Here is a 14,559-nt window from a genome sequence, read left to right on the forward strand (position 1 = left end):
ATAACTATTTTGAATTGCTTACAAAGAATGCCTCAATATGAATGTACCACTGTTTAGCTAATCACTTCTGTGTTAATATTTAGGCTGTTTCCAATTTTTCATTAGTATAAATCATGCTGCAATACAAATCCTTCTGGATGCCTTTTCTTGAATATATGCAAGTAATTTTTAAAAAGAGATATGAAAAAATTGCTAAGGGATATATACATTTAAAATTATAATTGGTATTCTCAAATTGCTCTCCAAAATGGTTGTACCAATTTACTCCCAATAGTGTATGACAAAACTTATTCCCTACTTAACACCATTCTCAATTACTTAAATTTTTTATAATTTTATGGACAAAAAAGTTACCTCAATATTATTTCATTTTGTGTTTCCCGAATTTCTAGAGAAGTTACACATCTTTTCACATGTGTATTGCCCACATATATTTCCTCTTCTAAGATCCACCTAGTCATATATTTTGCTGACTTTTCGGTTGAACTGTTTTCTTATTTCTTACTTGCAGAATCCTTTTTATGTATATACTCGATACTAATCCTTTGTTATATATGGAAAAAACATGTCTCCAGCATTTTATGTCACTTTTCTTAGATATATTTTGTTGTCAGAATGCTTTTTTTTTTTTTAGGAGACAGAGTCTCACTCTGTCCCTCAGGCTGGAGTGCAGTGCTCTCCAGCTCACTGCAACCCCCACCTCCCAGGTTCAAGCAATTCTCCCACCTCAGCCTCCTGAGTAGCTGGGACTACAGGCATGCACCACCACATCTGGCTAATTTTTGTATTTCTTGTAGAGATGGAGTTTTGCCATGTTGCCCAGGCTGATCTGGAACTCCTGGTCTCAAGTGATCCACCTGCCTTGTTCTCCCAAAAGTGCTAGGATTACAGACGTGAGCCACCATGCCTGACCAGAATGTTAAAATTTTGATGTTTTATTAAATTTACCCATTTTTTTCCTTCATGGATTTTGCATTTTGTATCTTAAAGAAAGCTTTTCCTAGTCCAAGTTCATAAATATACTTTACTTACTATATTTTCTTGTTTATAGTTTTCATTTTTACTTTTAGCTCTTTGAGTTCATTTTCTAAATATATTTTTCTTCATTTCTTGGTCAATGTAAGAAAAATCACAGCATTAACTTCAATCTCTCAATTGCTCACATAAATTAATGAAAGTATAATAAAACAGAAACTGAGTTACTCAGATCAAAATACAATTTGGTTGGAAAGAAGTAATTTTGTCTGTAATAGTTATTTGATAGTCTAGGTTAAATTTGAAAAGGCACTAAAATTTTTTTTTTTAAAAAAGGCATGATTACTTACATTCTAAAATTCCTTGTTCTATAGAAGTATTTAAAAGCATCATTGCAGCAGCAGCATCAATATCAGATTCTGAAAAGGGAAAAAGTAATAATATTAATGTTCTTTATAAAGGAGAGGCTATTCTAAGTATTTGCGTGCCCCCGAAGATAACCAGCGTTACAATTTTGGTGTATATTCTAAGAAAGCATAAACGCACATCAAACAAAAATGAGATATTATATATTATTCTGAAGTCTGATTTTGTTCACTTAAAATCATGAAACAGTTTTGTGAACAATACTGTGTAAAAGAGATGGAGAGATACCAGAAATAATGCAAGTTCTCTTCTTTAATTATTCACAACGAAAACGAAAACTTAAACTGTATTTCAGTAAGGTTTCCCCTTAAACAGATTAAATTAGCTAAGAATGTACATCGTTACTCCTTTTTTTTTTTTTTTGCATTTTTACTTGAACACTATCATTACCTATGCATATCTGCAGTTATGAAGTACTATGTTAATTACATGCCAGTTACAGGAGATAAAAATATGTAATTTGTCAGTCTAGGTCATGTAAACCTATAAATGCTAAGTGAATAATTATGCAGAAACAAAAATAATTATTATTGTTTTTAGTCATGATTATACACAAGCCTACATGTACGACAAATTTATATAATATTCATGAAGTCAAATGGATACTCCATTAAAAATGGGCTTTAAAAGACTGGCAAAATCAGCAGGTTCTACAACAGATAAAGTTATGCTCTCATACCTATTTATATTTACTGCTGTAAGTTCTTCATCTTGGTGATATATTAGTCTGAATAACTAAAGAAAAGTAAAATGGTATAATCTAAATTACACCATTAATAATTAGAAAAGTTAGAAAATGTTTATAAATTTTAGCTTACAAAAAGACATTTAAAATAAGACTCAGATATGAAATTTCTAATCTATATCTCAAAGGTGGAAATTTTTATTACCATAAAGATTTCCTATTTACTTTCAATGTCTAATTTAAAAGTTATTATAGATAATAAAGCCATGAAGATAATGACTTGTTTTCTCTCCAACTAGACCATAAACTCTCTTAAGGTAGGAAATGCTGTTGTTATTGATAACACTAACAGGCTTAAGTAAATCAGATGCTAGCCACTATGAAACAGCACATAATACTTTACCTCTTTTTCCCCAAGTAAAATGTGACCTCATGATCCACAGCTAATATCTTACTGAATGGGGAAAAGCTGAAAGCGTTTCCCCTAAGAACTGAAACAAGAAAAGGATGCTCACTTGCACCACTCTTAGTCAACATAGTACTGGAAGCCCTAGCCAGAGCAATTAGGTAAGAGAAAGAAATAAAAGGCATCTATGTTGGAAGAGAGGAAGTCAAACGTCCCTGTTTGCAGACAACATGATCTCATATATAGAAAAAACTAAAGATTCTACCAAAAAACTCTTAGAACTGATATAGTCAGTAAAGTTGCAAGATACAAAATTAATACACAAAAGTCAGTAATATCTCTATACACAAAACAACAAACTAGCTGAAAAAGAAATCAAGATGGCAATCTCATTCACAATAGCTACAAAAAATAAAATTAAAATACCTACAAAAAAGTTGAAGACAATACAAATAGACATCCCATATTCATGGATAGGAAAAATTAGTATTGTTAAAATGACAATACTACCCACAAAGCAATCTATAAATTCTATCAAAATACCAATGATATCCTTCACAGAAATATAAAATAATCCTGAAAGTTGTATGGAACTACAAAAGACCCCAAATAGGCAAAACAATCTTGAGCAAAAAGAACAAAACTGGAGGCAAAATACGAACAGACCTCAAAATATACTACAAAGTTGTAGTAACCAAAAAAGCAAGGTACTGGCATAAAAATAAGACACATAGACCAATGGAACAGAATAGAGAACCTGGACATTAATTGACATACTTACAGCCAACTTTTTTTTTTTTTTTTTTTTTTTTGGAGACAGTCTTGTCCTGCCACCCAGGCTGGAAGGCAGAGGAGTGTTCTTGGGTCACTGCAACCTCCATCTCCCAGGTTCAAGCGATTCTTGTGCTCAGTCTCCTGAACAGCTAGGATTACAAAGGCGTGCCACCACACTCGGCTAATTTTTGTGTTTTTAGTAGAGATGGAATTTCACCATGTTGGCCAGGCTGGTCTCAAACTCCTGTCCTCAAGTGATCTGCCTGCCTCGGCCTCCCAAAGTCCTAGGATTACAGGCATGAGCCACCGCGCCCCACCCCCTCTGCCAGTGGACTGATTTTTGACAAAGGTGCCAAGAATACTAACTGGGGGAAAGACAGTTTCTTCAATAAATGATACAAAAGAAATTGGATATATATCTACAGGCAGAAGAATGAAACGAGACTCCCACTTGTCACCCTATACAAAAATCAGCTCAAAATGGATCAAAGACCTAAATGTAAGAACTGAAACAATAAAACTACCAGGAGAAAACAAAGATGAAACACTTCAGGACATTGGTCTGGGAAAAGATTTTATGAATGAGACCTCAAAAACATAGGTAACAAAAGCAAAAATAAACGGAATTATATCAAACTAAAAAGCTTCTGCACAGCAAAGAAACAACAGTGAAATGACAACCTACAGAATGAATAAAATATATGCAAACTACTCATCAGACAGGGGATTAACATCTACAATATAAAACGAACTCAAGCATCTCAACAGGAAAACAAACAAACCAAAATCCTCTAATTTAAAAATGGGCAAATGATCAGAACAGACATTGCTCAAAAGAAGACATACAAATGGCCAAGAAATTTAAAAAAATTAAGAGGAAAGGGAAATGGAGTGTTGGGGAAAGTGGTTACAATTTTAAATATAGAGGTCAGAGAAATCCTGAAGGAGAAGGTAGGCTACAGTTGGGCAAAGACCTCAGGGAGGGAAAGAAAGATATCTGAGGGAAAAGAGTATTGGGCAGAAAGAAGAGCAAGTACAAAGGATTTGAATCAATGATGCCCACATGCCACATCCAAGAGGCTAGCAAAAACAATGACCTCTCCAATTCCTGTCTTTTAGGATGAAGCCTGAGGCAATTCTTTTTGAGTTCAGTATTCTAACACGTCTAAAGAAGAAAAGTTGCAGCCGCTAGCCCATATTGTGTCTCTGTGTGAGTTGGAAAAAAGGCAAATCTTCCTCCAGGTGAATGGTTCCCTATTCAAGGCACACAGCTAGACGAATGGAATGTGGGCTGAATTTCAGGCCCCACTCACTGCCTTAAGCCAGGTGGACTTGAAGAGGGCACAACTTGCATGGCATTATGCAAAAGCCCCAACAGAGAGATTACTTCTCCATAAACTAATTTTTCTTTTTTTTTCTTTTCTTTTTTTGAGATGCAAGGTCTCCCTCTGTCACTCAGGCTGGAGTGTAGTGACACAATTATGGCTCACTGTAGCCTCAACCTCCCAGGCTCAAATGATCCTACCACCTTAGCTTCCCAAGTAGCTGGGACCACAGGCATGTACCACCGCACCTGGCTAATTTTTATTTTTATTTTTTGTAGAGATATGGTTTTACTGTGTTGCCTGAGCTCAAGTGATCCTCCCACCTCAGGCTCCCAAAGTGCTGGGATTACAGGTGTGAGCCACTGTGCCCAGCCTAATTTTTCTTTTTAATAAAAAGAATCTACCTTGTTTCTAATTTTATAAAAGAGGAAGGTGATGGTAAAATAATCTAACAAGAAAATGCATTATAATGAGAAACCAATTACAGAAACTATATCTTATAAATGAAGCACCTGTAAAATATACTTACTAAAAAATTAGTATATCTCTAACTTGACTTCTTTTTTTTGAGATGGAGTTTCACTCTTGTCGTCCAGGCTGGAGTGCAATGGCACCATCTCGGCTTACTGCCACCTCCGCCTCCTGGGTTCAAGTGATTCTACTGCCTCAGCCTCCTGAGTAGCTGGGATTACAGGCACTCGCCACCACACTCAGCTAATTTTTGTATTTTTAGTAGAGATGGGGTTTCATCATGTTGGTCAGGCTAGTCTTGAACTCCTGACCTCAGATGATCCACCCGCCTTGGCCTCCCAAAGTGCTAGGATTACAGACGTGAGCCCCCCGCCTGGCCTAACTTCACTTCTTTTAACAAACATCCATTATAATTCAAGGAACATTATTTTGAAACACAACACCTAAAACTGGTAGGAGGCTTATCCTGATAACATAAGAAAGCTACATGAATACCATTTCTGAATATTGTAAAGTGATAACAAATTAAGTACTGTTTCTACAACAGTAGAATGGTAGGAAAAATACACCTTAAATAGATTTATTTATGGTAGATAATTTATTATAGCCAAATTAATTTGAAATCTCCAACATGAAATTAACTTTGTGAAACCAAACACTTCTTTGCAAAAGGATTTTGCCTGTATCTTATTTGTTTAAAACATTTATAAGTGTGCTTCCTGCAATGCCTTGCCAATTAACTGTGAAAAAAAGTTTAACTTCAACATTAAAAATAAGCGATGAATGATCCAAATCACCATCATAATAGAGAACACCTGATTATCAATGATTTGTCCAAGGTACAGTCTTGAACTTCGTGGAACAAAAGCAATAAAAATTCTCTGGGTAGAACTAACAATTTTTAATTATAGTACCCAATCTATTTTTGTTGATTCGTTCGTTATTTATCAGCAGGGTCTCACTCTGTTGTCCAAGCTGGAGTGCAACGGTGCAATCATGGCTCACTGCAATCTTCACCTCCCAGGTTCAAGTGATCTGCCCACCTCAGCCTCTCGTGTAGCTGGAACCACAGGTGTGTACCACCACGCCTGGCTAATTTTCATATTTTTGGTAGAGATGGGGTTTCACCATGTTGCCCAGGCTGGTCTTGAACTCCTGAGGGATCCGTCTCGGCCTCCCAAAGTGCTAGGATTACGAGCATGAACCACCACGTTCAGCCAATTTTGCTATGAAATTTAAACTGAAGACTCATTTGTTTATTGTCACATTTGAAAATACTTCATAATGGTATTTTTTCATTGATAAAGTACTTTATGCTATTTTAAAGGTGGCTCTGTTTTTAAAAAGAATAACACTATTAGCTGTATTATCTAACATATCCCATTCAAAAGGAACCAAAATTTGATAGTTTCAAACATGCTACTGATTTCATAACTGGTTCAAACAAAACCGTGTCAAAACCATGAATTTGGCTAAGCGTGGTGGCTCACGCCTGTAATCCCAGCACTTTGGGAGGCCGAGGTGGGTGGATCACTTGAGGTCAGGAGCTCGAGACCAGCCTGGCCAATATGGTGAAACCCCGTCTCTACTAAAAATACAAAAATTAGCCAGGTGAGGTCATACGCGTCTGCAATCCCAGCTACTTGGGAGGCTGAGGCAGGAGAATCACTTGAACCCAGGAGGTGGAGGTTACAGTGAGCGAAGATCGTGCCACTGCACTTCCAGCCTGGGTGACAGAGCGAGACACCATTTCAAAAAACAAAAAATAAACAACAATTTAAAAAACCTGTTAATTTGTGCCTGTTGATTTTTATTTCCTTAACCTTGATGTTGGGAAATGATTAAAAATAATTAAAAACAATTCAAAGACACTAGTTTTAGCCATATGAGAGTAAGGTTGTAAGTCGAGCATATTTCTGTTGTTTGACTCTCAGTCCATTTGTGTAAGGAATGATATGAGAACTATAGAAATAATTCAAATGGTATAAGCTTTGTAGTAACTACAAAAGGATTTATTGTCTCTATCAAAACTAATATATACATTTGCAGAGCATCCAGATGGAGAAGCTGTCTCTTGTAATTCTCTGAAGTAGAAGAATAGTTTCAATAAATTACCAACACTTTAAGCTGTCTGGACCACTGGTTTAGTTTCATTTCAATAAGACACAAATCTTAGCTTTACATGTAGCCCTAACATCACCATCAACTACCTTAATTTTATATCTGTTTGTAGTATACCAGGTGCTTTTAGCAGTTAGTATAACTACTAAAATTTACTAACTGGAATGTGAGTTCCATTTTTGTCTGCTTTTTTCACTGATGTACCTTGGTGTCTAGAACAGCTCAGTAATATTTTTAAACAGGTGAATTTACTCTAAATACACACCAAACCAAACTATTGACCAAAAAAAATTTCGTTCTGCTATCTCAGTGTAAGAATCCTGTGTCTCCTGCTATCTATTATACAATGCCATAACATTGATACTGTCACATAAAAGTCATTGTAAGTTGATCAAGAGACAACAAACACACTGCTGCACCTGTTTAGGCTGATAACAGTTTCTGGAGTTCTAAGCCTAATCTCTCCCTTTAGTTTTCCGTGTCTAAAGGTAGCTCTAATATAATGATCAGTAAAGATGATTCTATGAAGTGTTAGATGAATATGTAAGTTTTAATATTGGAGGCCAATGATAATACCTAAGTGATCTTTATAAAACATAAAACTGACAATGTCACTTCACTATTTAAAGTTCTTCAGCAGGTCTCCCAGTGCCACTTATCTAGTAGGAGTCAGGCTTTGAAATTAGAATTATTCAATCTGAATCCTTCTTTGCCACTTACTAGTTGTGTGACCTTGAGAAGTTACTTAATCTCCCCAAACTTCAGTTTGCTTATCTGTAAAAGAGGGGCAGCAATACCTCAGAGGGTTGTTTTAAGGATTAAATTAGATAATGCATGCAAAGCATCAAGTAAGCAACTTAAGGCTTATTAATTGTTCTAGGCAGAGGAGGATGTTCAAAGTCCTTATTATGCTAAATAAGCTCTTAAACTTCTGCTACATTTGCCTTGCCCACGCAAATGACCACATCTACCTGGTCTATATCAACATGCCAGACAGATTCCTAGCAACTGCCAGACAACTTTCTCTATTGTTATGATTCTCTGCCAGGGAGAACTTTTGTTCCACAAAGTTTGAGGTTGTACCTTGAACAAATCGTTGATAATCAGGTGTTCTCCATCATTTTTTTTTTTTTTTGGAGTCTCACTCTGTCGCCTAGGCTGGAGTGCAGTGGCGCGATCTCGGCTCACTGCAATCTCCACCTCCCGAGTTCATGTGATTCTCCTGCCTCAGCCTCCTGAGTAGCTGGAATTACAGTCGTGTGCCAACACATACCCAGCTGATTTTTGTATTTTTAGTAGAGATGGGGTTTCACCATGTTGGCCAGGCTGGTCTTGAACTCTTGATCTCATGTGATCCACCTACCTCAGCCTCCCAAAGTGCTGGGATTATAGGCGTGAGCCACCATGCCCAGCCAAAGTATATATTTTCTAAGAGCAGGGCCTGGGTCTCTCATCTATGCATATCCCAAGGAACCTCCAACAGTGTCTGGCACAAGGAGTCTGGCTCAACAGTATTAGTTGTAATGAATGTCTAATCCACTTGGTGTTTTTTAAACTTCTCTCTAGAAATAATATAAAGAGGCAAGAGAAAATTTCCTCAGAAATATACCCCAAAACAACCAAGTTCAAAAATAAAATTCCCTAAATTTTTGTGAGGTTTTATGTTTTCTTCCCTTAAAATTCATGAAGAATTTTGTATTATATTCCAGGACAGATGTGCATTTGTTTTAACCTAGAATGCCAACGACCTCCCCACTAAGTTAATTATTACTAGAGGAACAGGCCTAAGACTCATGCATATAGGAATGGAGGTAAGGTGCTGGTAGCACTAGACAGATGATGCATAATACGTACAAGTCATTAGATGAAGAAGAAGTACCTGTGCCCTAGTAAATGAAAAACATGCAGCTGAAACTAGCAGCAAAAACTTGTGGAAATGTCTGTTCCCCAAAGAAAGAAAGAATTTGGATAGAACAGAACAAGAGCAAGAAAATATTTTAAGTAAACTCCAGAATTCACAAAGAAAATGTTCTCAAAATATGTATACGAACTGAGCCTTAGAGAATAATTGTCAGACTTTATTGAGGCAATACAAAGATAAAGGCATTTTGGCAATACCTAAACGTAAAGAGAAACCACATTTGACTGATGTAGGTAACAGGAACACGGATATTTGTCTTATGTTAAGACAGAACATTATTTGAAACAGATCCCCTATCCATTTAACTTCTTTGCAGGGTTCTCTAGAACTTTTTCATATTCTTTTCCTCCTTTATTTTTAAAGATATCAGCACACTGCTTCTGAGGCTCAGTTTAGTATAGTTCCAAAGAGCCAAAATATTTCTGACACACACAGAAAGGTTTTCATCCGAAATTTTCTATTTTTAAAGGTTATGAAAATGTCTCTAGGCTCCAAAGCAACACTAGAAAAACTGATTTTAATATACTACTAATCTACAAGAAAAAAACTCACTAATTCAGAATTTTGATATACTTTTAAAAAGTCAACTTATTACCTTTTAAAATTAAAGTTCTTCAGATTAAATAACCTACAGGAGAAATATCTTCAAGCATATTCTAATTCGAGGGATGACAAACTTCTTCAGTAAAGGGTCAGAAGGTAAATATTTTAGGCTTTGCATGCTAAGAGGCAAAACCCAGGATATAATATGTAGGTCTCTGTTGCAATGAATTTTCACAGTCTTGAAATTTTATTGTTATTTGATTTTGTTTTCTCCAACCATTTTACAAATGTAAAACCATCCTTAGCTCATGGGACACCCAAAAAAAGATGTCAGGCCAGATATGGCCATGGGCCATAGTTTGCCAACCCCTTTTCTAGTCTAAGATAGACCTGAAAAGGTAATAACTCTACTGATATTACTAAAAAATTCAATCCTATTTTCAATGAAAAATACCCATAAAAATAAATGGAAAAGGGATATAAAACTGTATACACAGTGTGAATCTAGTATCTGGAGAAAAAGTATGTGTGTGTTTATGTATGTGTCCCTGTACATACATGCATGCAAGTGTATCTATTCACATATGTGGCATTAAAAAAACCCCAAAGGAATTATATCAAAATGTTAACAATAAAATTAGCCAGGTGTGATGGCACCTGTAGTCCTAGCTACTTGGGAAGCTAAGGTGGGAAGATGGCTTGAGTGTGAGGCTATGGTGAGTCATGACTGTGCCATTGCCCTCTGGCCTGGGTGACAGAGTGAGAACCTGTCTCAAAAAAATAAATAAATAAAAATAAACAAAATATTAACAATAGGATAAATGACTTTACTTTCTCTTTAATAAATGTTTTTATTGCCCAAATTTCCTATAATAAATACATAATACTTTTTAAAATAGAAAAATGTTAAACAGCAACAACAAAATATCCCAAATTTTTATCTGAATTTTTTATGATTTAAAATACAGTCATGTGCACCTGTAGTCCCACCTATTTGGGAAGCTGAGGTAGGAGATCACTTGAGCCCAGGCATTCAGAAGACCAGTGTGGGCAACATGGCAAGACGCCATCTCTTAAAAATAAAACAAATAAATAAAAATGCAGTCATACTTTGTTTAATGACGGGAATATGTTCTGAGAAATGTACTGTTAGGTGATTTTGTCATTGTGTGAACATCATAGAGTGTGCTTAAACCTAAATGGTATAGCCTACTACACACCTAGGATTGCTCCTGAGCTACAAATCTGTACACCATGTTACTGTACTGAATACTATAGGTAATTTTATCACAAATGGTATTTGTGTATCTAAACACAGAAAAGGTACAGTAAATGATCGATTCGTTTCTGCCAGGGAACAAAAAAGGGGGTACAATAAAAACACTATACAAATATTTAAAATGGTACACCTGTATAGGGTACTTACCATGAATGAAGCTTGAAGGACCGGAATTGCTCTGGGTGAGTCAGAGAGTGTTAGTGGTGAGTGAATGTAGAGGCCTAGGATATTACCGTACACTACTGTAGACTTTATAAACAGTGTACACGTAGGCTGCACTAAATTGATTTTTTAATTTTTTCTTTCTTCAATAATACATTAACCTTAGTTTACTGTAAACTTTATAAACTTTTTAATTTTTTAAATTTTTACTCTTTTGTAATAACAGCATAAAATACATAATACAGCTGTATAAAAATATTTTATTTATAACCTATAAGCTTTTTTCTATTTTTAAATTAACTTTTTTAAAACTTTTTAGTTAAAAACAAAGATACAAATACACACCTTAACCTGAGCATACACACAGGGTCAAGATCAATATCACTGTCCTCTGCCTCTACATTTTTGTCCCACTGGAAGGTCTTTAGGGACAATAAACACAGGGAGCTGTCATCTTACTGCAACAATGCCTTCTAGAATACCTCCTTAAGGACCTGCGTGAGGCTCTTTTACAGTTAACTTTTTTTAATTGGTGGAAGGAGTATACTCAAAAATAACAGTAAAAAGTATAGTAAATACATAAACTAGTGACATAGTTTATTACCATTATCAAGTATTAACATATGTACATAACTACGTGCTATACTTTTACAGGACTAGCAGTGCAGTGAGTCCGCTTGCACCAGCATCACCACAAACTTCAGTAAATGCGTTGTGCCACAATGTTACAATAAGCTACCAGGGCACCAGGCAATAGAAATTTTTCAGCTCCATTATAATCTTAGGGGACCACCATTGTTATGCACCGCCTGTTGTTGACCAAAAGATTGTTGTGTGGTGCATGACTGTACTGATATTCACACATACCTTTGAGGTTTCGCACCTGGTTCTGCTTGATTACAGAGCTTAAATAGTGAGGTGATAAAGAACCACTGAAAAACAAACAGAAAAGCAAATATGCTTATAAAAATTTTTACTTCACTTTTTTCCCCCTAATTTTTGACAGGTTCTCTCTCACTCTGCTGGCCGCCCAGGCTGGAGTACAGTGGCATGATTTCAGCCTACTGCAGCCTTGACTTTCTGGGCTCAGGTGATCCTCCCACCTTAGCTGCCTGAGTGGCTGGGACCACAAGCATGCACTACCATGTGTGGCTAATTTTTTAATTTTTTTTGGTAAAGAAAGGGTTTTACCATGTTGTGCAAGCTGGTCTCAAACTCCTGGGCTCAAGCAGTCTACCTGCCTTGGCCTCCTACAGTGCTGGAATTACAGGCGTGAGCCACTTGCACCCAACTATTTCACTTTTTATAGAACTTAGTCACAAATACAGCTAATTTGTACCACCAAAAACAAACTATTTTTACCTTGTTTTCTTTGCTAATACTACTCAATTTAGAAAGTCTGCCAAAGCAGAAAGAGCATAGGAGCCAAAAGAGGTAAATCACAACTATTTGGATATTCTTAGGCAAAATAATTAATCTCTTAGTTTCTTCATCTGTAAAATAGGAATAATTAAATCTCCCACATAGGCTGTTGTGATAATTAAATAAGAATAATGCATTTAAAATGCCTGAAACTATAGATAATACATGATAGTTACTGTTTGGTTTTGCATTGGATTCTTAAGTTTGATATAATACTAATATAGGTATTACCACAGAAATAAAAGCATTTACCAAAATTCATGGTTAAGGAACACTTGGTAGTGATAGCAAACAGGTATGTTCCTGATTTTATTAATAAACATAAAATTAAACTTTCTATATTCATGGAAAGACACCAACAGTTCTTTTTTTAATCCAGGAATTAAAATATTTTTGGGAAAAACTACTTCTCTTCTTTGGAATTTATGATAGCATGAAAAAAAAATCTATTTGTTAACGAACTTAAAAGTTTATCTCCTATTCATAGTTTTACATATACTGTATCTCACTCTTTTCCTCAGACTTACAAATTCTTACATGCAAAGGCTACACAAAAGCATGTCAGATGGAACTGTTATTTTGCCAAACAACATAAAGGGGAAAATGTTTCATTTTACATTAAGGGTTTAAAGTCAAAAGGTTATATATAACCCTTATGTTGTAGTTTAATCTTTTTTTTTTTTTTTTTTTTTGAGACACAGTCTTGCTCTGTCGCCCAGGCTGGAGAGCAGTGGCGCAATCTCGGCTCACTGCAACCTCTGCCTCCTGGGTTCAAGATGATTCTCCTGCCTCAGCCTCCCGAGTAGCTGGGGTTACAGGTGCGTGCCACCACACCCAGCTGACTTTTGTATTTTTGGTAGAGTCAGGTTTCAACATGTTGGCCAGGCTAGTCTCAAACTCCCGACCTCAGGTGATCCACTGGCCTCGGCCTACCAAAGTGCTGGGATTACAAGCTTGAGCCACCTCACCTGACCATAGTTTTTATCTTCTTTTAAAGCCACAAGATCACTTTTAACATTTAAACTTATGATTAAGGCTAAAAGATAGAAACATGAAAATACAATATATATATCAAAGACAGCAAAATATATTTGTGATGGTTTAGAAAAAATGGTGCCAATTCTTTCATATAATCTTTTTTTTTTTTGAGATGGGGTCTCAGTCTGTCACCCAGGCTGGAGTGCAGTAGCACCATCTTGGCTCATTGCAACCTCTGCCTCCCAGGCTCAAACGATCCTCCCACCTCACCCTCCTGAGTAGCTGGGACCACAGGCGTGCACTACCCACGCCCAGCTAATTTTTGTATTTTTGGTAGAGACAGGGTTTCGCCATGTTGTCCAGGCTTAATCTTCAGTTAAAAAAAAAAAAACCCAACACAGCTAAGTAAAACACATAGGTGAACATCAGTAGAACTCACCATTAGTTTCTAAATTATTATTTAAAATGCCTCATAATAACCAAAATTAATTAATAAAGATATCAATTTCCAAGTAAGAATATGAAATCTGGTAACTTCTTTTCTAGGTTTCATTTCATAAAGATAAACCACTCAGTTATTCTTTTTATAATGATCCATCTAATCTATAATATGGTAAAGAAGCTTAAAATCTCAGTGAGTGAATATATTACTGATATTTCAACTTTAGCCTTCCCAGCTATTTACTGTATTCCAGCTACAACCACTCCTCTGCAAGTTATCTAACAATACTTTAAGAATTCAAATTAACCACTATATGAAACGTTGATGATTGCTGCAGCTGGGAGTTCATTATAACTTTCTCTCTACTTTTTTCCATGTTTGAAAATTTCCATTTATTAATTAAAAATCTTTTTAAATTTTTCAAAAAACAAGTTAGCCATTATAAACTACCCTTAAAGTATTTTAACCAAATCTGGGATTTTCAATTCAAATGAAGGTATATAATAAATTGTAGAAGACTCTACAGTCTTCTTTAGAAAAAGGAAACAAAAATCAGATTTAAGAAGGTCATATTATTTTCCGATTTAACTTAAAATGAGGAAGCTAGAAGATCAACAGGGGTTACTGGG

General features: G+C 35.7%; 1 protein-coding gene across 15 annotated transcripts in view; it reads right to left on the reverse strand.

The window, feature by feature from the left end:
• FOXN2 (forkhead box N2) overlaps nt 1-14,559 on the reverse strand; it is a 65,124-nt gene that overhangs the window by 4,604 nt on the left and 45,961 nt on the right. For all 15 annotated transcript variants that reach the window (XM_063695897.1, XM_055377858.2, XM_019021580.4 and 12 more), the window contains 2 exons: nt 11,956-12,020; nt 1,326-1,394 (listed from right to left, as the gene is read on the reverse strand). In XM_063695897.1, coding sequence (XP_063551967.1) covers nt 1,326-1,394; nt 11,956-12,020 — 134 coding nt within the window. The remainder of the gene's footprint in view (nt 1-1,325; nt 1,395-11,955; nt 12,021-14,559) is intronic.

The sequence above is a fragment of the Gorilla gorilla genome, chromosome 12 (genome assembly GCF_029281585.2).
Source record: "Gorilla gorilla gorilla isolate KB3781 chromosome 12, NHGRI_mGorGor1-v2.1_pri, whole genome shotgun sequence".
Classification (NCBI taxonomy): Eukaryota; Metazoa; Chordata; class Mammalia; order Primates; family Hominidae; genus Gorilla; species Gorilla gorilla.